The 26,993-nt window shown below is 38.9% G+C and overlaps 1 protein-coding gene across 3 annotated transcripts in view; it reads right to left on the bottom strand.

The window, feature by feature from the left end:
• LOC127796721 (ubiquitin C-terminal hydrolase 13-like) overlaps nucleotides 1-26,993 on the bottom strand; it is a 58,209-nt gene that overhangs the window by 30,605 nt on the left and 611 nt on the right. For 2 of the 3 annotated variants that reach the window (XM_052329037.1, XM_052329038.1), the window contains exons 3-15: nucleotides 25,935-26,085; nucleotides 25,692-25,849; nucleotides 23,716-23,981; nucleotides 23,401-23,619; nucleotides 23,208-23,316; nucleotides 22,995-23,110; nucleotides 16,617-16,715; nucleotides 13,214-13,323; nucleotides 12,237-12,311; nucleotides 11,382-11,460; nucleotides 11,127-11,273; nucleotides 10,959-11,039; nucleotides 10,741-10,860 (exon numbers count right to left, since the gene is read on the bottom strand). In XM_052329037.1, the coding sequence (XP_052184997.1) occupies nucleotides 10,741-10,860; nucleotides 10,959-11,039; nucleotides 11,127-11,273; nucleotides 11,382-11,460; nucleotides 12,237-12,311; nucleotides 13,214-13,323; nucleotides 16,617-16,715; nucleotides 22,995-23,110; nucleotides 23,208-23,316; nucleotides 23,401-23,619; nucleotides 23,716-23,981; nucleotides 25,692-25,849; nucleotides 25,935-26,085 (1,730 nt within the window). The remainder of the gene's footprint in view (nucleotides 1-10,740; nucleotides 10,861-10,958; nucleotides 11,040-11,126; nucleotides 11,274-11,381; nucleotides 11,461-12,236; nucleotides 12,312-13,213; nucleotides 13,324-16,616; nucleotides 16,716-22,994; nucleotides 23,111-23,207; nucleotides 23,317-23,400; nucleotides 23,620-23,715; nucleotides 23,982-25,691; nucleotides 25,850-25,934; nucleotides 26,086-26,993) is intronic. The other variant, XM_052329039.1, reaches the window with a different exon arrangement.

Raw genomic sequence — 26,993 nt, 5'->3', positions numbered from 1 at the left:
ACGAATGAAGAAAGTTCCCTTCTCCACATGGTATCAGAGCAGAGTTAGGGATTCCTGTCAAAATGGTCACCTTTTGTCTTAGTTACTGGCAACCTTTCCATCACCGACAAAGGCAAAGAACCTAGTCGTTTCAGGGTTGTCCCTTGGTCTAGTTATCATCTTTGGTCATGTTACGGTCCCTAGAGATAGATCTGGTGATGGGACGAAATACTGTGGTTTCAGAATTAGAAGAAGGGGTTGGGAAAGGTGTTTTCATGCATCTATCAATGATGTTGATTCCTTAGAGAGAACCTGCAATCTCATGAGATAAGTCCTCAAAAACTATGTCATGGCTCCTCAATTCCATGACAAATGAAATTGGAGAAAATTTTCTCCTTTATGAAACAGTTGCAAAAATTTGGAAGGCTGCAAAGGAGGAATATTCGCATGTTGAGAACACATCCGAGTTATTCGAGATCGAGTGTGTTCTTCATGATCAATGACAGGGAGATCTCACCATTACAAAGTACTTCAGCATCCTCAACTGGCACTGGTAACACAAATGGAAGTGCCCGGAAGATGGATAGTACCATAAGAAGATTGTTGAACAAAAGCATCCATATAAGTTCTTAATTGGTCTCGATAAGAACTTGGATGAAGTTTGTGGCAAAATTCTATCTACAAGAACATCTCCCAGCCTCCAAGAAGCCTTTGTTGAAGTGAGGCGTGAAGAAAGTAGAAAGAAGGTCATGTTGGGGACCCAAAATCCATCTCCCAAAGCTGTTGCCCTTGCTGCCCGTGGGAGTCACCCCCATCAAACCATAGCAAACAGAAAAAGGATTTGCCAAAATGTGATTATTGTCATAAACTTGGCCACACGAAGGATAAATGTTGGGATTTACACAATAAACCAACAAAAATAAAGCCAACAAACCAAAGAGAAAGTTGGGGGAATGTGGTGAATTTGGAGGAAAGGACCAACTCCCCCAAAACAACCCTCTTTAGCAAAGAACAAATGCAGTTTCTGTAGAAAATTTTTAGCCAGCCACAAAGCAACCCCTCCTCGGTCATGGCAACCAAAATTGTGGCCCATAAAGGTAATATCCTTCATGCCCTCAATGTTAAAAGAAATCATTCAAATGTATGGATTGTAGATTTTGGAGCTTCAAACCATATGACTGGAGACTCAAGGCTATTCACTCAAATCAACCCGTGTAGAGAAAAGTGGACAATTTGGATTGCTGATGGAACCCAATCCCAGATAGCCAGAGTAGGAACATTGACGTTAACTGAGAATTTTCCCCTTCACTTGGTGTTGCTTGTTTCGAATTTGGATTGTAATTTATTATCCACTAGCAAATTAACTTAGGACTATAATTGTGTCACAAAATTTTTCAAAAATTTGTGTGAATTTTAAGATTTGAATTCAGGGAGGATGATTAGTAGTGCTAGGCAATGTTCAGGGTTATACCTACTCACAAGCAAAAACTCTCCACATGGACAAGATCTACAAGTTGGTAATCTAGGATCTCAAAGTTCCTCTTTCAATGTTTCTATTCCTAGTTCTAATAATCAAGCCATGCTTTGGCATTTTTGTTTAGGGCATCCAAATTTTGCATATCTTGAAAGGTTGTTCCCTTTATTATTTAAGAATAAAAATTCAAATTTGCTTCGGTGTAAGGTGTGTCAATTGGCAAAGCATACTCTCAGCTTGTATCAACCTCAACCATATAAACCTTTCCAACCATTTTCCATGTTTCATAGTGATGTATGGGGTCCCTCTCACACAAAACATGTTTTGGGATCTCAATGGTTTGTGTCTTTCATTGATGACCACACTTGGTTAACATGGATATTCCTTCTTAAAGAAAAATTTGGGGTTCGTCAAGTCTTCAAAAATTTCAATGTCATAATTCAAACTCGGTTTCATTCAAAAATTCAAATTTTGAGGACAGACAATGCCAAAGAATATTTCAGCTCTATCCTGGGTGACTATCTTTTAAGCCAAGGCATTATCAATCAAAGTTCTTGTGTTAACACTCCTTAGCAAAATGGTATTCTTGTGTGAGATTTGAAGATCAAAAAGAGAGAAATAATAGAGAGAGTACCTCGATCAAGTTCTCATTAATGACTAATGATAAAACAATAGATGGTTGGTATTTATACCCAGCTATCAAAACAAGGAGGCTGAGCCTTACTAACGCATAATACAACAAACTTAGCAAACTTATACAGTAATTAACATCAATCAAGCAAGGTAAGCAAGCAGCAATACAAATACCATCTGCTGCTATTTTCTCCAACATTTCCCCTTAGTTTACACCTCCCAGCTAACTTAGAACTCCTATGCTCCTTTAAGATATTTGAGGCTCTAGCAAACTGTGACTGCATAGGAGCGAGATATAGACCAATCTTGGTATACAAAAAGCGTAGACGATCACGAGGTAAACCCTTGGTAAAAATGTCAGCCACCTGATGCAAAGTAGGCACATACCTAATCTCAACTACACCTCTTTCAACCTTTTCCCAAACAAAATGCACATCTATTTCTATGTGCTTAGTAGGAGAATGGAAAACAGAATTTTCTGCAATGCTTTTGGCTGCCATATTATCACACCACAAAACAAGAGTATGACATAGAAAATAACCCAATTCAGAAAACAATTATTGTAATCACAATATCTCGATAATTCCTTGAGCCATAGCTCGGTATTTTGCTTCACCAATAGACCAAGCAACTACCGACTACTTCCTAGAAGTCCAGGCTATCAAATTTGGATCAAGAAATACACAAACACCATTGGTGGACCGTCGTGTAACTTTACACCCAGTATGGTCAGCATCTGTGAACACAGTTAACGAGAGATCATTGGCCATAGGTCTAAACATTAGCCCCAAACCAATTGTTCCCTTAAGATATCTCAGTAGACGCTTACAAGCTAACCAATGCTGCACTTTAGGGGAAGATAAAAACTGACTTAGTCTATTCACCACAAAAGAAATATCAGGCCGAGTATGAGTCAAGTATTGAAGAGACCCAATTATGGTCCGATATAGAAAAGGATTTGAAAACAACTCTCCCTCATTAGTAAAAAAAACCCCAGAATTCAAAGGTGTATCACATGGACTACAATTTTGCATAGAAGCCTTTTTCAAAAGATCCAAGGTATACTTTGATTGTGTAAGATACATACCTTCAGTATCTCTATATGCTTCAAAACCTATGAAATAATTAACTGAACCTAAGGCTTTGAGAGCAAAATGATCATCCAAATCTTGAATACAAGTTTGTAAAGCAATACAGTCAGAACCCGTGACGAGTATGTCATCAACATGTACCAAAAGAAATAACACTGTTGTACCAATGCGTTTAATGAAGAGAGATGCATCAGAAACAGATCTTGAAAAACCCCCAACCTTGTAATGTTGACCTTAATTTAGTGTACCAAGCTCGTGGAGCTTATTTAAGGATATATAGTGATTTCTTCAGCTTACACACATAAGAAGGGAATTTAGAATCAACAAACCTAGCTGGCTGAGACATATAAACATCCTCTATAAGCTCCCTATTCAAAAAGGCATTATTAATGTCCACTTGCTAAATATCCCAGCCAAAATGAACTGCCGAAGAAAACAATACTCTGATAGTAGGAGCCTTAACCATTGGACTAAACGTTCGAATTAAATACAAGGCTGATGGATCTATCCTTAAATTCATATTTTGAGAGAAAGGAACCAATATCTAGGTGTTATTAAGTTGAAGAGCAGAAAATTCCTCTTTCATGGCCTGAGTCCAACTAGGATCTAAGAGCGCTTCATCGACTGAGCTAGGTTCTAGGTTACTTATTAGAGCATGAGGTGTTGAAATAAGTTGTTTAGATTTAGACCGGGTGATCATAGGATGAATAGAGGGTGTAGGGACAGATTTAGGTCAAGAGGAAGATGAATGAGTAGTAACACATGGTTGTTGGTTTGGAAAGGCGGGTAAAGAAGGAGTGACAAAATTATTAGAGGAAGGTGATGATGAGGAGGACAATGAAGGCTAAGTTACTGGAGGAGAAGGTGCTGAGAGTCGTGCTATTTGAGGAACCTTAGAATGAAAAGAAGGAAGAGAATGAAAGACAGTTGTAGAAGGACACAAAGAAGAAGATAGAACAGGATTAGATGTCGAGGAAGCAAACAATAGTGAATAGGGAAACTCAGTAGGATTAAATTGAACATGTTTAGAGACATAAACCCTACCCGAAGAATGTAGACACTTGTATCCAGCATGAATTGAATTGTATCCAACAAAGACACACTTAGCTGAGTGCAAATCAAATTTATGTCGATTGTAAGGTCTTAGGTAGGGAAAACATGAGCATCTAAAAGGTTGAAGGTGAAAATAGTTAGGTTCTTTATGAAGAAGCAATTCGAATGGAGATTTGAGCTTCAAAGAGGCTGAAGGTAACAAGTTGATGGTATAAACAACTACTTGAAAAGCTTCTACTCAAAATTTAAGTGGCATATGTGCGTGAGATAGAAGGGTAAGCCCCATTTCAGCAACGTGTCTATCTTTCCTTTTAGTAACACTATTTTGTTGGTGTGTATATGGACATGTAAATCTAGATTGTATACCACACGATTGAAAATCGGGCAACAAAGCTTTAAACTCCCCACCATTGTCAGTTTGAAGGCTTTTAAGTTTGAAGTTATATTACAACTCAGCTAGTTTGTGAAAGGCAATGAAAGTTGAAAGAACATCAGACTTGAGTTTCAAAGGATACAACCAAGAGTATCGAGAATAAGCATCAACAAGAATAAGGTAGTATCTAAACCCTTCAGTGGAAACAATGGGTGTTGGACCCCATACATCAACATAAACCAACTCTAAAGGATGTTTTGTTGTTATTGGACAACGAGAAAAAGGTAACTAATGTAGCTTACCAAGTTTACATGAATCACGAAATGCTAAATCTGAGTTTGAACAAGAAACTCGTATTTTATTCAAGACACATTTCAAAACATGAGAAGCAGGGTGCCCTAATTTGGCATGCCATTGTTGTACAATATTATTTGAAGTAGTCTGAGCTACATAAACACTACTAGACAACTAATCAGGAACAAACTGATTTTGCTGTTTACATTTATGAAAAGAAGAAGAGCTTGTAACAACAACACTCGAAGACATGGACGTTTTTGATGAAATAGCTGGCTGAGACTCAGCAGAACCAAAAGATGATGTCAACTAATATAAACCATCCTTAAGAATTCCTCAAAGTAGCACTAGCCCTGAGTCCCTGTCCTTAATCACACATGAAGTAGAGTTAAACTCAACAACAACATTATTGTCTTTGGTTAATTAAGAAACACTAAGCAAGCTTTTGTTCATATGTGGAACATGTAAAACATTAGGTAGGTTAAGAATAGAAGCAGGTGTAGTATGAGTATAGAGATTGTTGTAACCAACATGAGATATAGACAATTTCTTACCATCACCAATAGCTACTTTATCATTGCCATGATATGGAGAACGAAGAGATAGATTACTAAGGCTAGTAGTAATGTGGTTGGTCGCTCCAGAGTCAACAAACCATGGAGCATCTCCACGAGAAGAAGAAGGTAAAGACTAAGTTTCAAAGGTCTACCCATAAGGTGACATAGAACCTATCTCAGCCATGTAAGTCTCATTAGATTCATTAGGACTAGCAAAAAATGCTTGATAATTTCGCTATAATGACTGTTAGGCTGAAATTGATTACTAGGCTTGCCAACATTCTGATTCTGAGGAGATACTCTCTAAAAATTCCTATCAAACTTATGATAACACTTGTCAACCAAATGACCAAGTTTGCCACAAAGCTGGCAATATACACGCCTACCACCAGATCGGCCACCACGACCATGACTACCTACCTCTATTCATATAACCACCCCCTCGAGAATCAAAGCTGCCTCTACTATTAGCTAATCTATCACCAGATCTTGATCCATACGAAGCAACATTAACATTCATTGGCCTAGCCAGATCAAAATTAACAGAAGAGAAAACCGATTGATTCTTAGTTGCTAGTCGTTACTCATGCATAAGCAAAAGATATTGCACCTTCTCAATATTAATTTCATCCATTTGATAAGTGATCGAGCTACCAACAGTTTCATAGTCATGATCCAATCTATTCAATATAGCTAACAGTAGTGTTCTAAACGACACTAGTCGGGCGGCAAAGCACCGCCTAGAAAATTTAATATTTTTAAATTTTTTTCTTAATATATTCTTTCTTTCCCCTACCCCACCCCCAACCCCTCAAATTTCAGCGCATTCTCACCCTCCCCCCCACCCACCCACCCAAAAATTTCACGGCGCTCTCTCTCTCTCTCTCTCAAACCTGCCTCCTCCAAGCACATCGCTGCCCCCGCCATTGCCAACCGGACCGTCTACCTCCTCCGAGCACATCGCTGCCCCCCGCCATTGCCAATCAAACCGTTTGCCTCCTTCGATCACATCGTTCCCCCTCGCCAATGCCAATCGGACCATCGTTGTGTTACCACAAGTCAGTCCAAAGGCTGTTCCAGTCCCTGCCCACCAGTGGTGGTAGCGGCGGCAGCTGCAACGATCATCACTAATGGAGTCAGGTGAGAGGTCTTGAGCCCAAATCACATCTGGGCGGCCAAGGCAACGCCTTGCCGCCTAGGAGCCGCCTGAGCCCGATTAATTGGGCAGGCGCCTAAGGGGCCGATTTGGAGGAACTTGCGGTGTCCAGGGGCCGCCTAGCGCCTCTCCGCCGCCTTTTAGAACACTGACTAACAGTAGGTCTTTATCTCCTAAGGGTTCACCAATAGTAGCCAAAGCATGTCTAATAGTGTGGGAAAAGGAAACGGTATTCCTTCTTAGTTTTATTGATGTAAATAATAGAATTTATACAAGGTTCCTAGGAATTCTCCTAAGTTTTAGAACTAGATTACTTACCTTATATCTAGGACAAGATTACAACAATTTAAATATACAACAAATAGATAAAACATAAAATAGATAAAAAAAAAGATACAAAGATAAAATTAAAAACCTATCTCTATCTTGATTCTCGGCCATAGCTTCCTAATTTCGTTCCAAAAAATAGTCTTTATTTTCAAAATGTGGTCGTTAACAGAAAGAGAATCTTTCTTTACTGACCTTAATTGCCATTTCAACTGGAAAAATTTTGCCACTGTCTGTTGAGAATACAAATTCTCAAACAAAATCCATACCTCTGATGAAGACTCGCAGTGAATCACCTGAGCGAGTACTTTCTATTCCATTGTTGAAAACAACCATCCGAGAAGAAGCTGGTCCAATCTGATCCAGTTCGTGTAAGCTGGATTAAGAATTGAGGCACCTGAATCATCTGCATTTGAATTCGACTCAAGATTCAAATTCAATTCAGGATTTGAAAGATATTTAGGAGGAGGCGAATGCTTATTAAGAAATTGCGCTAGGTCGTATGCCCTAGCTGTGGCAAGAATTTGCGCCTTCCAAAATAGGTAATTACTTGTACCTAACTTGATCGGGTTGTAATTGAGTGCTTTAGCAACTGAGGAGAATTCAAGTTGTGAATCAGAAAGAGAATGTGCAGAAGATTGAGAGAAAGATGAAGCACTACAGTTTGGATTGGAAGCCATAGCATGCTCTGATACCATGTGAGATTTGAAGATTAGAAAGAGAGAAATAATAGAAAGAGTACCTCAATCAAGTTCTCATTAATGACTAATGATAAAACAAAAGATGGCTGGTATTTATACCCAGCTATCAAAACAAGGAGGCCGAGCCTTACTAACGCATAATACAACAAACTTAGCAAACCTATACAGTAATTAACAACAATAAAACAAGGTAAACAAGCAGCAATACAAATACTATCTGCTGCTATTTTCTCCAACATGTTAAACGGAAAAACTGACACCTCCTTGAAGTTGCACGGTCTCCCACATTTTCCACTAATGTTCCAACACATTTTTGGGGGGATGCCATTCTCATAGCCACTTACTTGATTAATCGGATGCCTTCTCGAGTCCTTAAGTTCCAAACTCCTCTCCAAGCTCTCTTAACTATCTACCCACATTCTCGGTTTGTGTCCACTATTCCTCTTAAAGTGTTCGAATGTTCAGCTTTCATTCACATTCATCGTCATAATTGTGGAAAGTTCAATTCCTCAAGCCATCAATTGTATATTTCTAGGATACTCACCAAATCAAAAGGGGTACAAGTGTTTTTCTCCTTCCACGTGGAAGTAATATCATTCTATGGATCTCACTTTCTTTAAAATCAACCCTTTTATCCCAATCCTACCATTCAGGGGGGAGAGTAAGTTTACCACGAAATGTTAGTCTTGGGATGTTGAGATTCTCTCCAATGATACTCCTTTTACACCCTTGTCTCCAAACTCTACGGTCACTATACCTCCCTCTCCAGTCCAACTACCAGAACTCCAAGAGGCCCCTCCTCAATCTGAGTCACATTTCCATCTAACCCTGCCAAAGTAGACTTACCAACAAATACAAAGCTTTGTGTCTACTCTAGGAGAGAAAATGCTCAAGATCAGGGAGAACATCGATCACTGATAGAACCTAACCAACAATCCAACCCGAATTCAATGAATGAAGGTAACACTGTTTTTGAAAATATTTTTAGCGAAACACCTGAGAATGATCTAAGTTGGCCAATTGCACTAAAGAAGGGAGTGAGATCATGCACGAAACATCCCCTTCATAATTACATTTCTTAGTTCTTACAAGGGTCTCACCAAATTTTCGAGCATTTGTTACCAATTTGCATACAATTCAGGTCCCCTACCAACATTCAAGAGGCTCTCAAAGATCCCTCATGGAAGGCTGCAATTTTGGATGAGATACGTGCCCTAGACAAGAATTGAACCTAAGAAGTCACTAATCTGCCTTTAGGTAAAAAACCGGTTGGATGTAAATGAATTTTCACAATGAAGTATAAGGAAGATGGGAGTTTTAACAAGTATAAAGCACGCCTTGTTGCAAAAGGTTTCACCCAGTCTTATGGTGTTGATTACCAAGAAACGTTTGGGCCTATGGCCAAACTCAATACCATTCGAGTTCTCCTATTTCTAGCAGTAAACTTAGACTGGCCATTGTTTCAACTTGATGTGAAGAATGCATTCTTGAATGGTGACTTAGAAGAAGAAGTGTATATGAAGATTCTCCCAAATTTTGAGACACAAGCTACAAAGAATCAAGTGTGCAAGTTAAAAAGATCTCTATGTGGCCTTAAGCAGTCACCAAGAGAGTGGTTTGAAAGGTTCACAAGAGTGGTAAAATTTCATGGCTACTCCCAAATGTCAAGCCGACCACATTCTATTCGTGAAGAGGTCCTCGGAAGGTAAAATGTCCATCTTGATTGTATATGTTGATGATATTATTGTCACAAGTAATTTCACAGAAGAAATTGGTGGTCTAAAGAAAACACTTGCCAAAGAGTTTGAGATCAAAGATTTAAGAAATTTCCAATACTTCCTAGGGATGGAGGTGGCTAGATTTAGCAATCAAATCTCTATATCTCAAAGAAAAAATGTCTTGGATCTTATAAAGGAATGAGAGATGCTTGGGTGTAAAATTGCTGACACTCCAATGGAAGCTACCACCAAACTAGGAAGGGAAGAGAAGGGTGCTCCAGTTGATAAAGGCCAATACCAAAGGTTAGTCGGAAGACTTATATATCTTTCTCACACCTGACCAGGTATCTATTTTCCAATCAATGTTGTGAGCCAATTCATAAGTGATCCAAGGGAAGAACATATGGAGGCAGTTTAAAGAATCTTGAGATACTTGAAGTTAACTCCAAGAGAGGGTCTCTCCTTCAAGAAAGGTTCCAACCGAGGGGTAGAAATCTATAGTGATGCAGTCTGGGTTGGTTCAATCACAAATCGAAGGTCTACATCTGAGTACTACACCTACGTGAGGGGCAACCTTGTTTCTTGAAGGAACAATAAACAATTAGTGGTCTCTAGGAGTAGTGTAGAAGCAAAATTCTGCGCCATAGCTTACGGTATTTGTGAAGGGATTTGGATAAAAAGATTGTTAGAAGAACTTTAAGACCATACCAAAATCCCTATGAAACTCTTTTGTGACAACCAATCTGCCATTAGTATTGTCAAGAACCCTTTACACCATGACAAGACTAACCATGTGAAAATTGATCGTCACTTCATCAAGAAGAAAATTGAAGGGACTGTTATTGAACTTGCCTACACCCAACAAGTTCTCAAGTTGCTGACATCCTAACTAAAGCCTTGTCTCGAAAATGCTTCGAAGACCTAAGTTCCAAGCTTGGGATGAACAATATCTTCACCCTAGCTTAGATGATCGAATATCTCAGCATTTAAGTCTTAAAATCTTTTCTATTTTAGGCCATGTACAAGGATTACAGCTAGGAGGATTTACAGCTTCTTTGATTTTATTTGTTTCCTTTTCCAATTGATTAATGATTCTTACGAGATCACAGTCCGTTAGGGATGTGATTTGGAATCTCCTTGTATGCATATATACAGTCCTGTCATGTACAGTCAATTTACATGAATGAAGAAAGTTCCCTTCTCCACAAAAACTTGTATGGTCAAGTAATGGGATTCTCCTTTGTTCTCTAGTTTCTGCTTTATATGGCATCCTCTACTTCTTTTCTTCAGTTAATCTGACATCTCTCCCTTAGTTTTCTGCTATTTAACATTAGAACATGGTAAAACTATTCACAAATTGATGAAAGCATATACTAATTAGTACCTTAAAAAGGTTAAAAGGCATCTGCTTCTGAATACGAAAGCTCCTAACTTTGTCATGATCCACAAGATCAAAATATATATCTCTTCCAATTTGCTCCACAAGATCTTCATCTCGTGCAACCTAAAATACATCACATAATTCTTCAGTAAAGAAAACTTGAATGGAGGATGAACAGCAGTGTAAAAATATAGCTAGGTATATACAAGTAGAACAACAACCTTGATGATGGTATAAAGGTGAGCCTCAGCTTTTTCTTTCTTCTTGATCTCTTTTTCTTCTTGCTCTCTTTTCAATCTTTCCTGGAATTGCCATTAAATGTTACTAGGCAAAAATCTACATGGAGAATAGATAAATTAAACTGATGGTGCACAATACCAGCATATTACCCTGAGATGTTCAGCAATGTCCTTCTCATCCACATTACAAATTACTTTCTCCTTGTCACTTTCACGTATGTACACCAACATGTACGCATTTGAATACTTAGTGAATTTAAAAGGTGTATTATTGAATCCTGGGTTTGTCTGTGGTAACTATCATATTACAAGCAAGTAAAAAAGGTCAGAAAATGGTTCAAAAGAAATGTGTACGTGAAGAAAAAGAACAAAACAAACCATCTAGAAATCATAGTAAAGCATAACCTCTTCTTCACCACCATATTGCTCCTCCAAAGCCCTCTTAATATCTTCTTTTGTCACCCGTTCGTCATCAAATTTATACCTGCAGAGCAAAGACAATTTTTTCACATGAAGGAAAATTTTGAAGATTAAAGCAAGAGATCAAGGAAGGGCGGACATTACTAATTTAGTTGAATTAAGTTTCCAAAATTTCAACTAATTTTCTCTTATAGATTCAAAATCATATGCTTGGACATTATATTAATCTAATCATGCAAGAAGAAGAATGGGGTTTGCCTAAGTTCATACAAAGATTTAAAATGTCATAAATCTGGATATATCTGCAATATGGAACACAATTTTAGAATCAAAGCAAAAACAACAAATTACAAGACCAAAGCTGGTCAGATTGCAGATACAGTGGTCAACACAACCATGATGGACTTGGAGACCAGCCTATATGTTTTACCAAGATTTCCTTTTTTTTCTTTTTTTTTTTTGGGGGGGGAGGGGGGGGGGGGGGGGGGATCAGTACTAAGACACTATAAAGACTGACAAATATCAACTCTGTCAACAATACCGCAATAATTTTTGCTTTCTTTTGGATAGATCAGTACCAAAACTACCTGTTATAGAAGTTCTAGCCACTAAACCTTTCTAGTCACAATTCTAGCTACTAAGCCTCGTGGAATTATAAATATTACAGATATGCCCCTTTCTAGAGACAAGCATACAGAAGAAAGTAGCTACATTTAGATAACAACAACATACCAAGCCTATATCCCACTATGTGGGATCAACTACATTTAGAGAAAAAGGAAAAAAAGCACACACACAGACAAGAGTATACATGACTAAATCTGGGAGTTGAATGCTTACCACTGGTCAGAAAGAGTTGGTCGTATAAAGGCATAATAATGTCCACCATGGACACCACCACTATGGACTAGAACACTGCAGAAGTTTGTAAACATAACACAAAACTCAGTGCATACCACACAAAGAAGTAAAAGGATAGTTGATGAGCATGCATCAAGAATTCAAGATACATTGGTATGTCACAGTTCAATTTTTCTAGGCTAAACAATATGATAGAGAAGATTCAATAACATGCAAATGTTTTTTTCTTTTCAATTAATAAGTAAATGGTGGAACTGATACAAAAGGAAACAGGAAGACAAACAACTAAAAGTACTACAATAACCCATAACATACAAAAGTAACTTACCCAAATAAAACCTCATACATATCTAAAGCAACAACAAATCCCCTGAAAAGAAAAAGCTATCCTTAACCAAAAAACAAAAAAGGTAATCAATTAGTCCTCCGTGTCAGTTTACTAGAATTCAATGATGCATAATATTTGACATCTTTTGACATTTCCCTCACCATCCTACCATATTGAGATTTTAATTCCCCTCCATTTAAATCAATCAAATGAATAATGACCACTTAAGTCAAAATCTAATATCTAATCATGAATTTATGGCAGTGTGTGAATTCAGGCAAAATGATGACTTAGTGCATTATAGAACAATCAGCCATGAAATTCCAAATAAATGTGCATAAGAAAACAACTGCAGCTCAATTGGATGATAAACCAAATGCTAGAACGCAATGTGGGTACTTAAGACAATACTCTGGTTCACAGCTTACATGGTACAACAGGCAATCCCTTATGGGCATCTAAAAACAAAAATCCAGCCCATTGGTCATCTTAGCATAACAATGATAACAATTAATGTTTCATGCTAAGGAATGGAATCAATTACCATAAGAAAGGGGAGAAGAGAAAGGAAAAAGTGCCATAAATTTAAGCTAGGTTTTTTACTGACAACAAGCAAGGTCAAAAGTACCTGTGAAGTGTGTAGAGGTTTCGAACTCTCCTATCAGCATCTGGTGACAAGTATTTTCCATTTTCTCGATCAAGATCAAGTTGCACAGGAAACTCATAACGATCATTAATCTATAAGACAGGAGAATAAGAATTATATAAAATGATTTAAAAAATAGAGAAAATAAAGTTCCACTCTCCAAAAGATGTCTTTGGCCATCTAAACTGTGCACAAGATGATACCCAAATTATTTATCAGTTAAAATCATGTATTCAATTGATTTCCATAATTGAAGTCTCTATACTACTGTTAAAGAGTAGCCTAAAGTAGTAGAAAGTCAATTCACAGCTTGGATTTTACCATGCCATTCATATTTAAGCATGCAGGAGAAAGATCCCATCTCCTTGGACTCCTTTTACATTCTTTTGGATGATATTTTGTCATAAGGAAACAGATAGGTTTGCCCTGCCTTGATTCTTTTGTACAGGGATCACCCCTTTATGGTCAATGCTCTTCACCTTTTAATAATTTTGTTACTTATCAAAAAAAGAAAATAATTGAAGGGATCTTCTTTTATTTTGGAAACAAATGGTTGAACGTTACATATATATAACTGAAAGAAGAAAAATTAGCCATTTAATCTCTAATCAACAACAAAAAAGCGATGATTAAGATATAGCATCCTGGTATAAACAACAAACAAACTTTTAGAGTAACCAATTGTGCCTAAACAATGTAATGGCAAACTATTCTATGAACATAGAAGGCTGTTCCAGATAAGATAAATTCAGATGAGATAAAGCTTCATATTCAAATCAAAAAATTTACCAGGAACTATAATAACAAAAAGATAAAGAAACATGCAGGGGAACTCAAATGGAATGACGGGATATATTAATCTTAAAGGTAAATTACAATTAACACTCCTAAGGTTTGGTATAAATACATGGACTAGCCTTCACTTTCAAAAATTACACTATCAGATTAGTCCTTGTTAATCCTAGGGCCACTGGATCAGTTTTCTTAGACAAGAATTCAGCCACTCTTCAACTGCACACACTTACGAATTTAAACTTAAGAATAGAATTAATAGAATCAACATAAATAATAAACAGAACAGAAACAGAATTAAAAGAGTAAGAATGCGCAAACCAAACATTCACAAGAACACCAAGATTATTTTGGTTCGGATTGCACCAGTTACAACCCTACATCCAGTGTCCAAACCCCCATAGAGCAGTCTTTCTTTATTGATTAAACCAATCAATACAATGGTAGCACTTCTCTTTCTATACCCAAGTACAACAATCCCTCATTCCACAATATTACAAAGCTACCTTTCTAGCCTTTCTCTCAGAATGAAATTGCAATCAATAACAATAGAAATGAGAAAATGATCGATCACTCTCTTCCCTCTCTATCCCACCCGAATACAATATTCTTAGAGATTACAAAGAACTTTCTTGGACACAAGTCTTTCCTCTCACACACTGCACTCAAACATAGAGAATGAGAATGAATCTTGTCGTACACACACTCCATGCTCTCTATTTTATAGAGTAGGCAGATATCCCAATGAAGACAAACATATTTATAGTTTCACCCCCCCCCCCCAACTATCACTAATTACAGATTGGGATATAAACTCCTATTTAATTCTTCATTGACCCTCAAATGCACTGCTTTCACTGATCTTCTTATCTTATACTCAAGACAACACTTTAACAGTCCTTGAAGTTGGATTTATTTTATAAGAGGTATCCCTAATGTTTTATAAAATTACACAATTTTCTTAACAAATATTTGCTTGAGGGGAGGTTTAGTGTAATTTTCAAAATATGGGGGGTTACATGTATTTTAGTGAAATCTCAAGGATGCTAAGTGTAATTTTACCCTAATCTTAAATGATGAAGAATGAAACGTCATGTCAAACAGAAAACCCAAGACACCACAAAATATATTGTATTGTATATACATACAAAAGCACACTGGGTTCCATCTCGTACTGGATATATACACCTTTTGCACATGCCCAAACCCTTTTTCCTTTACATCACCCAAAAGATTAGTGCAAAGTTCCTAGAGTGATACTGGTGGCGTGTTATTCTTCAAGACATGTTACAAGACATGCCTGACAAAGGATAACAAGAACTTAATTATTTAAACGGAAAATAAATGTGTCTTTCTTCAATAAGATACCTACAAAAAATAAATGAACCTAATCAAATTATTATAATCAACTCAACCATTGTGATATAAGTTGTGCTTGGGTTTGGATTCACCTACTCAAGTATATACAAGTCAGAGTGAGACACCTATTCAAACCCAACGCTTGGTTTTAGGTGAACCTTCAATGTCACATCCTTGTTCACAACTTTGATAAGTTACCATACAATGCATGCCATATTTTTCTTTGTATAGTTATGCCTTTTATAAAACATATAAATGTGTGTGTGTGTGTGTGTAAAGAATAAAGCATTTGAAATGTTATAAGTTTCCACATTCAAGAGAAAGCACATCAGCTATTTACCATAACAATGCAATATAAATACACACAAGCACACCCATGCATACATTCAAAATTAAAGTGCTAAACTCATGCCAAATTACTTTCCAATTCGAAGGGGGAAAAAAGAAAAAAGATAATCAATAAATCCATTATTTTCAGATTATTGAGTTCACACTCTTTTCATAGCAGTTTTACTTTATTCTAGTATTCCACCAATCTAATTGCACCAAACCAACAATATTCAATGCACTATGTATTGATAATTTGATGACGCCTTGATATGTCTAAATGCATTAATAATATTGAGGGCACTAAGCACTAATCTAATTGTACCCTTTGGTTTCACAATATCAACTGTGAGATGAAACAAGACCATATCAATTATCTTCATTCACCATTATTTCATAAAACTTTTTTGTGTGAAGATGGTGTTGGAAGTTTATCTCATCAAGCTCTTCCTAAAGGGTTGCGTCAAGAAAGGCATTCAGCATAAAATTTTGTGTGGATTTGTATTGTTAATATGACATTTAGAAGTCAATTGACATTATGAATGTCGTGCCACTAACCCTTACTCAGTTAAGATCAGGTGCAATTGATGATAATGATTGGGGGGGTAGACAGAGAGAAGCAAGCATGTATTCCATTACAGGAAAAATGGAATTAATTATATGACAATTATGGATACTCGACATGCCTAAATTAGAATAGGCACAAAAGAGAAAGAGATAACTCATGCGAGCATGTAGGTGAGTGCATGACATCAAAATCCAAAGCTCATATCTTTCTTTGATTCAAGTGTGACTTTACATTGTTTGTTCTAAGTTCTAGACCTTGTATACAGAGAGTAATAGGAGTAGGTTAGGCACCATTTGAACAGAAAGCAGCAGGATGGAAATGGTTATTTTAATTGCTCACCTTCACCATAGTGTCCCTCATAAAATCATATTCAAACCGTTTCAGCTGAAGCTGAAGGACGGGAGGGAAATCAATGAACAAGACACCCTTTTTAGCATCCTGCAAGAGTTAAACACCATCAAGTACAGTCAATTGATACAAAAGATAAGATTACAATCACATATATTTAGTAATATTTTATGAAGAATAAACAAAGTAAATTACATGTAAAACAAATATCGGCATATAAATGAGCCTCGTTAAAAAGATGCGAAACTACATAACCATAGTTAAATAGTGTTTGTTATTTGTTATTTATGATTTTATAAGCTTGCATTCACTTGTTTATAGGAATATCTTCAAAATAATGATGTATAAGTATTTTTATACAGATTTTTTAAATGTGTGCCTTGCACCTCTGTCACAACCCCACTCTTGAGGAAGGAATTAATCCTTCTCTGGTAAGAGTTCTGTGAAGGGAAAGTGGCTGAGTAAGAGTGGAAAATAGAGAGTAGAGAGATGAGAGGAGGGGTTTAGAGAGTGAGAGAATAGGAAGGAAACAGATTCTGATAATTCTCAATGATAATTCCTCACGATGAAGGTGTACAGATATATATAGGTCGTTTGGGGGATATTCCCCTATCAGAGGTGGGCCCGCACCTGGTACAACTCCTAACAAACTATATTCCCTTTTGTCTTCTTCCTACCCAGCTGTTCACCACCTTAATTTAGCTAACACCTAAACATCCAAAATGGCAGTGTATCACCCCACCAGCTGCTACCGAACAGTAGTGCTGGAATTTTTTAAAAAATGCAAAGGAATTAAATGCAGAAATGACCAGTCATTTCATGACAACTCCCCCTCCATTAGCCATTTCTAGTCCTCGAGAAATGCTAAGGAGGCTGGCCGCTTGTGGAAACTGATTGAGGAATTTCGGAAGGTATTCCCACGTACTGTCTTCTGAAGTGTGCCCTCGCCATTTGACCAATACTTGGATGAGTGGCGCCCCGTGCTTGTATATCACCCGCCTATCGACAACAGCCTCTGGTTCGGTCCTTGCGCTGACCTCCTTGGGAAGGGCTGGTAGCACTGAACTCATTGGTTGAGCTCCCACCGACTTTTTTAACAGTGAAACATGGAAAACAGGGTGAATTTGTGACCCTGGGGAAAGCTTCAATCCATAGGCTACCTTCCCGATTCTAGCTTCAATAGGGAACGGTCCATAATACTTGGGGCTAAGTTTAGTGACCTTCCCTCGAGAAATTGACTTTAGGTGGCTGTACCTTAGTCGAAGATACACCTGATCCCCTGTTTCGAACTCCCTCTCGCTTCTCCTTCGATCCGCGTTCTGCTTCATGCGGTTTTGGGCCGAGGCTAGCTCTTGCTTCAACTGCTGTGTCATCTCCCTCCTTTGTTGCAAATACTCCTCCACTGAGGCCACATTAGAGCTTCCTCCCACTGCTGGTAGAAGGGGTGGTTTGTACTCGAATAAGGCCTCGAAAGGGGACATCTTGGTTGACGAGTGGTGGCTGGTGTTATACCACCACTGTGCTAATGACAACCACTTATGCCACTCCTTGGGCTGCAGCAAACAGACACACCTCAGGTATGTTTCAAAACTCTGGTTCACTCTCTCGGTCTGCCCGTCGGATTGGGGGTGATACGCGGTGGACAAATTTAGTTTTGTTCCGAGGGACTTCATTAACTCCTGCCACATCAAGCTGGTGAAAATCTTGTCCCTATCCGAGATTACAGTCTTAGGAGCCCCATGCAATTTGATCACCCTATCCAAGAAGACCCTAGTTACATTTTGAGCCAATGTAAGGATGGGTCAGCCCAATGAAGTGGGCAAATTTAGTTAGCCGGTCAACTACGACCAGGATGTTGTCCCTCACTTCCGATCGAGGAAGTCCTTCCACAAAGTCCATCGAGACACTAGTCCAGGCCTGGTCGGGGATGGGTAGGGGTTTTAGTAACCCCGGGTAGGCCACTGTCTTCGACTTACACCTCCTACACGTATCGCATCTTTGGACTAGCTCCTTAATCTCTGTTTTCATTTTCAGCCACTAGAACACCTGCTTAACCCAGAGGTAAGTGTTCTGTTCTCCCGAATGCCCTCCTAGCGGAGACTCGTGTAGTGCTTGAAAGATCCTTTCCTTGATCCTCGAGTTTTGTCCAATCACAATCCTTCCGCGAAACCTCAGTAACCCTTGGTTCAGGGTGTAGCCCTCTACCTCCTGGGCTCCCAATGCCAGCTTTTCCACCATTGACTTAACTCTACTGTCTCCTTCATAGCTGTCAATCACTTCTTGATACCATTCAGGCACCAGGGTGGTTATGGCTACTAAGTCTCCCTCCTCATGACGTCTGGACAGTGCATCAGCTGCCTTGTTTTCTTTTCCCTTCCAGTATTGAATTCTGTAATCCAGACCCATTAATTTGGTCATTCCCTTCTTCTGTAATTGCGTTTGGAGCTTCTGTTGTAGTAGGAATTTTAAGCTCTCATGGTCCGTTTTTATGATGAACTTGTTGCCCTCCAAGTAGTGCCTCCAACGGTCTACCGCCATGAGCATAACCAGAAGTTCCTTTCCATAAATGCTGAGTCCTAAGTGTTTTGGACTCAACACTTGGCTCAGGAAGGCTAGGGGTCTTCCCTCTTGAGCCAGCACTGCCCCTACCCCGGTTCCACTCACATCTGTTTCTAGAGTGAAAGGCTTGTCAAAATCTGGGAGGCCCAACACCGGTACTCTGCTCATAGCCCCTTTCAGGTTCTCGAATGCTTCATCTGCCTCCTGCCCCCAATTGAATCCTCCCTTCTTCAGTAAGTTGGTCAGTGGCTTGCTAATAATTTCGTAGTTTTGCACAAACCTTCGATAATACCCGGTCAGCCCTAAGAATCCCCTCAAAGCCTTCAGGGATGTGGGCCTTGGCCAAGACAACATCGCTTCCACCTTCCTAGGATCAGTACTAACCTCGCCATCTGATATGAGGTGACCGAGATATTCCACCTATCTTTGGGCAAAAGCACATTTGGATTCCTTAATAAAAAGCTGGTGGGTTCTTAGGATTTCAAGGGTGACTTTGAGGTGGGCTAGGTGTTGGTCGAATATAGGGCTGTAAACAAGTATGTCATCAAAGAAAACCAATATAAACTTGCGGAGGTAGGGTTCAAAAATTCTGTTCATGAGGGATTGGAAGGTCGCCGAGGCATTTGTGAGCCCGAAGGGCATCACTAGGAACTCAAAGTGGCCATGGTGGGTTTTGAAGGCTGTTTTTGGGATATCTTCAATCTTCATCCTAATTTGATGGTATTCGGCCCTTAGATCCAACTTAGAAAAGAATTTGGCATGGTTAAGTTCGTCTAATAGGTCCTCCACTAAGGGTATGGGAAATTTATCTTTAATAGTCATGGCATTTAGTTACCGATAATCGACACAAAATCTCCATGTTCCATCCTTCTTTTTGACTAGAAGGACGGGAGAAGCAAATGGGCTTTGGCTGGGTCTAATGAGGGATTGTTCAAGAATGGTTCTCACCATTTTTTCAATTTCGTTCTTTTGGTTGGGAGGGTATCGGTATGCTCTAATATTGATGGGTTCGGCACCAGGTTTAAGATTAATGTTATGGTCAAACATTCGGGTTGGGGGTAAAGTTTTTGGTTCCCTAAGGAGATCCTTGTAATCCACCAATAGTTTATTAAGGGTATCCAAGTGACATACCTAGTTTTGCATTCCCTGGGGTGTGCTTACTGTCAACCCCATCTCCCCTTGTGTCGCGGCTTCTATGTGATCCCCTTCGGTTGCTACCACTGAGAAGAGGTGGGCTATCTGACTCCACTTACTCTTCAACACTCTTTGCAGCCACCTTCCTGATATCATCTTACAGGCCCCCATCTCGCTCTTCCAGGTCAGTGTCATCCTTCTACCATCTTTTTCAAATGACACCTCCATTCTATTGAAATCGAAGCTGATGGGGCTCACCCCCTTCATCCAGTCCACTCCTAAAACCACATGGCACCCTCCTAGTTGAAGCAACCTCAGGTCTGTCTCAAACTTCTCCCCCTGCATCTCCCAGCAGAAGCCCTTGCAGGTGAAATTACTCAGCACCCTCTAGCCGTTGGCAATTGTCACGCTCAGGGGAATGGTTCCCGTGAGTGGGCATTTCAACTTCTCAACTATGCTTTCATCAAGGAAGCTATGAGTGCTTCCGCTATCAATTAAAATCATGAGATTGCAGTCTTTAACTTGACCTCCCACCTTGATGATCTTGTTGTCGGCCACCCCCTTTAAGGCATGTAGGGAGATCTCTCCATTATCCTCTTCATCACCCCCTTCCACTCCTTCTTCTTTGGCTTCGTCCTGCTCCCCTTCTTCCTCTCCTTCCAATAGTAAGATCTGCCTCTTGCACTGATGGCCCGGGTGATATCTATCCCCGCATCCGAAGCACAAGCTAGCTATCCTTCTTTGTTCACGTAGCTGCTCCCCATAAGGAGTGGAACTCGTATTCGTATTTGGCCTTCCCCTATTAGGGTCACGGGGGTACCCTTTTGTCCCCATACCAGTTGTCCCGGTGTTAGCTCCTCTGGGCAGTTGCCTTTGCTTCTTGATCAAGGCCTCCACCATCATTTCTTGTAAACGAGCACTTTCTGAAGCTTGTTCAACTGTCTGCGGCTTCATCATCTTAACCATTGGTCTGAGTTCCTCGCTCAGTCCACTCATGAAGCTTGATACAAAATAAGCTTCTGAGAGGTGATGGTTATGACTAACCATGTATGATCTAAGCTCCTCGAACTTCTTGAGATAGGATCCCACGCTCCCAGTTTGCCGTAGCTTGTTGAATTCTTCAATGGTGTCCGCCACACTTCTCTCTCCAAAGCGTTCACATAACCTTTCAGAGAATTCCTCCCAGGTGTATTCTCTCCTTAGACTCAAGCACCCCTGGAACCATGCGTCTACCACCTCATTGAAGTATGCAGCGGCTAGGCCCACCCTTTGCATTCTGGGGACGTTATACCATTCGAACAATCTCTCGCACTTCCTCAGCCACCACCGAGGATGTATCCCTTCGAATACCGGGATTTCCATCCGAGGCATAGGAAATCCTGGAGGGTGATGGTTCTGCTCTTCTCCTCCTATTATTTCTAACGCTTCCTGACCTCTTTCTTCCGGGTTAATCATAACCCTTTGCAAGAGAGGTTCATTCTCCCTTCTAGGTGGAAAGTCTGGAGCTAACCTGACCCGATTTTGTTGGGTAAACATCACCATGAACTGCTGGATTTGAGCTCCCAGCTCTTCACGTACCCGTGCGATCGACCCTTCTAATCTCCTTTCAAGCCCTTCCATGGAGTCTTCCATCCTTCGGTCCATGGCGATCACTGCCTCATGGTTTCTGTTAGCTTCCAACTCCGTCCTATCCATTCTATTCTGGATTTCGGTCACTGCCGCTCCTAGCTGGTGGAGCCGCGTCTCCATGTCTTTCATGCGAGTTCCTTCCGCCATTGTTTTGAGTCACCGAGCTCTGGCCGAGAATCTTTGCTCTGATACTAGAATGTCACAATCCTTCTCCGATAAGAGTTTCGTGAAGGAAAAGTGGTTGAGTAAGAGTGGAGAATAGAGAGTAGAGAGACGAGAGGAGGGGTTTAGAGAGTGAGAGAATAGGAAGGAAATAGATTCTGATAATTCTCAATGATAATTCCTCACGATGGAGGTGTACAGATATATATAGGCCGTTTGGGGGATATTCCCCTGTTAGAGGTGGGCCCGCACCTGGTACAACTCCTAACAAACTATATTCCCTTTTGTCTTCTTCCTACCCAGCCGTTCACCACCTTAATTTAGCTAACGCCTAAACATCCAAAATGGTAGTGTATCACCCTACCAGCTGCTACCGAACAGTAGTGCTGGAATTTTTTAAAAAATGCGAAGGAATTAAATGCGGAAATGACCAGTCATTTCGTTACAACGCACCTACACTCCAAGTACTCTTGTGCCTCAGTGCACCTTGAGCCTTTGACAACTATGCACATAACAAATGAACACCAAAAGCTCAATCACAAATTTAGAAGCCCTTTGAAATTTACAATCGGGCCAAAGCCCACAAAAAGAGAAGGGTTATGTTAGGTAGTTCATAGACAATGTAAGACTTGTGGGATAAAACATCATAAATTCTAGCTAAGCAAATGAAGATTGGCAAACTAGAATTCATGTAGTTGACCCCACCTAGTGCGATTAAGGATTGACATGTTGTTGCTTTCACAAGTAATGTAGATGCTGAATAAATGGATTCCCAAAAAACAATGACGAAGACCAACTCAAAACAACATTCAAGATTTGCAATAATTGAGTCTTGATTAAACTTTAAGCAAACCACTAGTTGGTAAAGTGCAGATGCCAACAGACCTGCAAACCATATTGCTCAGCATGATATTTGTTATCACCTTCAAGACGTTCAACCTCCACATACTTGTCAAAAGACGCATACACATCACGGCAACCTTTGACATCAAGCTGAAGATCTACCGTCCACAAACATATAAAATTCATAATTATGCACCACCAGAATAACCATTCAGCTCTTTATCATTAGAAAGGAATTTGGATATAAAAAAATACCATAAAAAGACTCCTTTCTAGTAGATTTATAGTCCACATTGATGCATTCTATGTAGTTCATATGATGTCCTTCAAATAATTGCTGTATAGTGCCCTCCACGACAGTTCCCTATCACAGTATTGTTCAGAGTTGAAATGTTAGCCAGAATTCAAGGAAAACAATAAATGAATCCTTAATATGATGGTTTCATACCTTCATTTTGTCTTCAAGCTTTTCACACAGAACTCTATTAAGTTCTTGCACGTCATGCTGCATGAAAGAATCATATGTGTCCCATCCAAAGGATTTGGTAAGATCTTTGGTGGCAACACTGCTGTCACTATATTGGAGTTTGTAAAATAAGCTCTGCAAAGCCAGAGGGATGCTTGCAGATGGTATATCATTCTCTGTAGTAGGCATGTGATAGACGGCCTGAAAACATAATTTGACTTATTATCTTCTGTTCATAATAAATTCATATAAGTAAAGATAATCAACTAGATACAAACTAGTAGCATGAAAGCTAACCTTCCTAAAGTAAGGAATGTGATAGAGGAACTGAAGGAGAGAGTTCATGTAACAAGTTGCTCCTTGATTCTTCAATCCAACAAAACCAGTTTCCTTCTTTGAATCATATGCCCAGTAATCAACAACCCTACGAACAATAACCTCAGCTTCAACTATACATGTGTCGTTCAGAAGATAACCTCTGCAAGGATCATACAGATCGCTAAGGCCCATAAAAGATGTGAAACCCCAATCACTTTCCCGGGCATTGAACTGATGTTGTGTGTCTGCAGAATGGAAAAAGTGGCAGGGTTAAGAAGAAACCTAGAATCCAGTCAAATATGACTCCAGTTATGGTTTCCAATAGCACCATAAAAGTTGGCATCTGATGTTCTGTTGGTTGACGAAATAAAAGGTGTAAACACTAAGCTAAGATATGGAGAAACACTTCAGAATATAGAGGTTTTAAATTAAGCGAAAACTAAATATATGGAATGCAACTTTAGTACAAATTAAGTATGGATGATGTTATGGTAAAACTGCCGACCCCACAAAGTGGGATAAAGGCTGGATATGTTGTTGTTGTGTTGTTTTGATGTTATGGTAAAACTAGATGAGCAAGTCATACCAAGAAAAAATTAGTTCACGTATCTTGGATCAATCATCAAAAAAGATGGGAAGATAATGAGAATGTTATAGAAGTAAAGCAGAATGGTTAAAAATAGAAAAATACATCTGACATTTTTATGTGAAAGTAATATTCATAGTTGTCATAGTGTGCCTAGGCATGTGGCTTAGCTCTATGTGCCCCTTTTAAGGCATTTTTTTCTAGTGGTTACACAAAATGCCAGACAGAAACTAGATCTTTACTATGACATCTCCCAATGCTCCATCTTTCAAGGAATCATCATTACAGTTGCATGAAAAGGTCTTCACTGGTTAGTTTTAGACTCTTACTATTCACTCATTGTCAACTGAAAAGGTTAAAACATGAGAGGAATTCAATGGAGCACTATCAGTCCAGATCAGCAAAGGGACAAAAAAAAAAAACACAGAAGCTTAAATTTTCACACTTCCAATATTCAAACTTTCAAGAAGGATAAAAAATAGACAGAAACCCCTGATTTCCTATAGCCCACTTTTTCCGACAACTCAAGCAAAAATCCCTCCCTCCGTCTCTAGTAAAGATGCATACAACAGAAAAAAAAAAAAAAAAGGCCTTAAAAGGGGCCAAACTCTATACAAAATATAGAAAAGGAACCAGAAGTTCATGCTATCCGCAGTCAAAAACTAGAAGATCTTCTATAAACTGCAGAATGGAGGACTGGTTTGCACAATGGTTCTTCCTCTGATACACAAGGAAAATATAATAGTTTCAAAAATATTGAGTTGCAACATTTACATGTTCTCTTATTTCAAACTAGAAAATTCTCTTCAATTTCCATGGAATATTAGTAACAAGTCAATTCTAAATGACACGAATGATATTAGATCTTGTGTCTTCATAACATTATTTTCCAGAGAACTGAGTATTTATCAAAAGGTATCCCTATTGGATGAGGCTCTCCACTTTGTGAGAATTCAGGGGAGAAGTCATATTTATACACAGCCTTCTCTTCACTTTATTGCGAAGAGGCTGTTTCCATAACTTGAACTAGTAACCTTCCAATCACAAAGGAGCAACCTTATTGTTGCTACCAATGCTCATCCTCAAGAAAATAGCAAACTAATGATTCTATGATGCACAAGAATCTTTGCCACAACATTTACTAAAGTGGAGAGGTTGCCAACCCTAAGTTAACATTTAGTTACAAAGATAAAAGTTGTTAGAGAAAGATAAAGATAAGGTAATTTAAATTTGCTTGATACAACCATTGATAATAATTATATCAGACTGCATCAAGAAAACAGCTTTTATCAGTGTGAGATGTAGATCAGCTATGTGCCCAGAACAAATAAAAGAGAAAAGAAAACTGGTATGCATGTCATTGAGATACCTTTTCTGATTGAATACTTGCTATGAATTTGATTAACTACAGATAAACTAAACTGTGCATATCTACTCCACCCATATGGTAACGTCGCTGAATCTGCAACATCCAGATACATGGATAAATGGTCGACATTATTTCCCTTTGGAAAAATTAGAATACGCCTGCACAAAAAAAAGCATGGACTAATTAATACCATGAACAGAGAATTGACAACAGGAGCAATTAGGTTGGGAAGATAGAAGATACCATTTATAACCACCAACAACAAAAATTTCCGAGTAAAGCTTCTTTGCGTTCAACCTAGAAAAGTTCTCAATCCTCCATGTGAACCTTGATGATTGTGGGTCCTCGACTTGCTGATTCTCAGTAGCATTGCCTGCCTCTCCTTGTGCCACAACTAGTGATAGGTCAAAAATGTCAAATAACTAAAGCAAATCAAGAATCCCAAAGATGCATCTTATAAAATAGAAATCAAAGCACATGGTGATACGGTTCCAATGGCCTTAGGTTTACAAAATAGAATCCAGTGCTTGCACCTTTTCTTTGTCAAGCTACTGAGTTGCATCTTCATTCACCTTCCATTGGATATCATGAAAAATAACAAAACCATATACCATATCATGCATTCAGGATGCCTGAGTGTTCATCAGAAAATCAACTTGATAAAACTCGGAAAGTGATTGATATACCACCTGCTAGCTAGAAATGAAAAATATCGAAAAACATTCCCTAGTGTATTTAGACACAAAATCTGTCAGTATGCACACCATTTAGTGCCCTCTGAAGTTGCAAAAAGTTATCTGATATTCAAATTCCAACCTAAGGATCCAAACCAATTCTTCATTCATTTTCTAGACATATAACTGGAATGTAGACAAAAGTAACATCATAAATACCAAGTCATTGGTCGGGTTCCACTCATATGTGTACCCATCTTGTCTTAATTAGTGAAAAGATAAAATATTCCTAACTACCTAAGTCCTATTAAAAATGGACTTAGGTAGTAAAGTCAGGTGCGACCAGCTATCTAAGTGTCAAGCACATCTAAGGACAGGATGGCATGGTTCAACTTTATATAATATTTAATGCATTTAATTTTTCATTTTTAGAACAACAGAGTTTTTTATGTAAAGAAATAATTTTTTTTGCACGGTTTCAATAAAAAAAAAATTCCTATACTCATTAAGCAAGTATCTAACTACTGATGTCATACACATCATGTCTAACTGGCCACATATCCCAGGTGTCAAGTACAGATTCGGTTAACTTCATTCAATCAGAAGAAATGACTTCACCCATAAATCA

The sequence above is a fragment of the Diospyros lotus genome, chromosome 3 (assembly GCF_014633365.1).
Source record: "Diospyros lotus cultivar Yz01 chromosome 3, ASM1463336v1, whole genome shotgun sequence".
NCBI lineage: Eukaryota > Viridiplantae > Streptophyta > Magnoliopsida > Ericales > Ebenaceae > Diospyros > Diospyros lotus.
The sequence above is the reverse complement of the archived record's forward strand: the minus strand, read 5'-3'. Positions and strand labels throughout refer to the sequence as shown.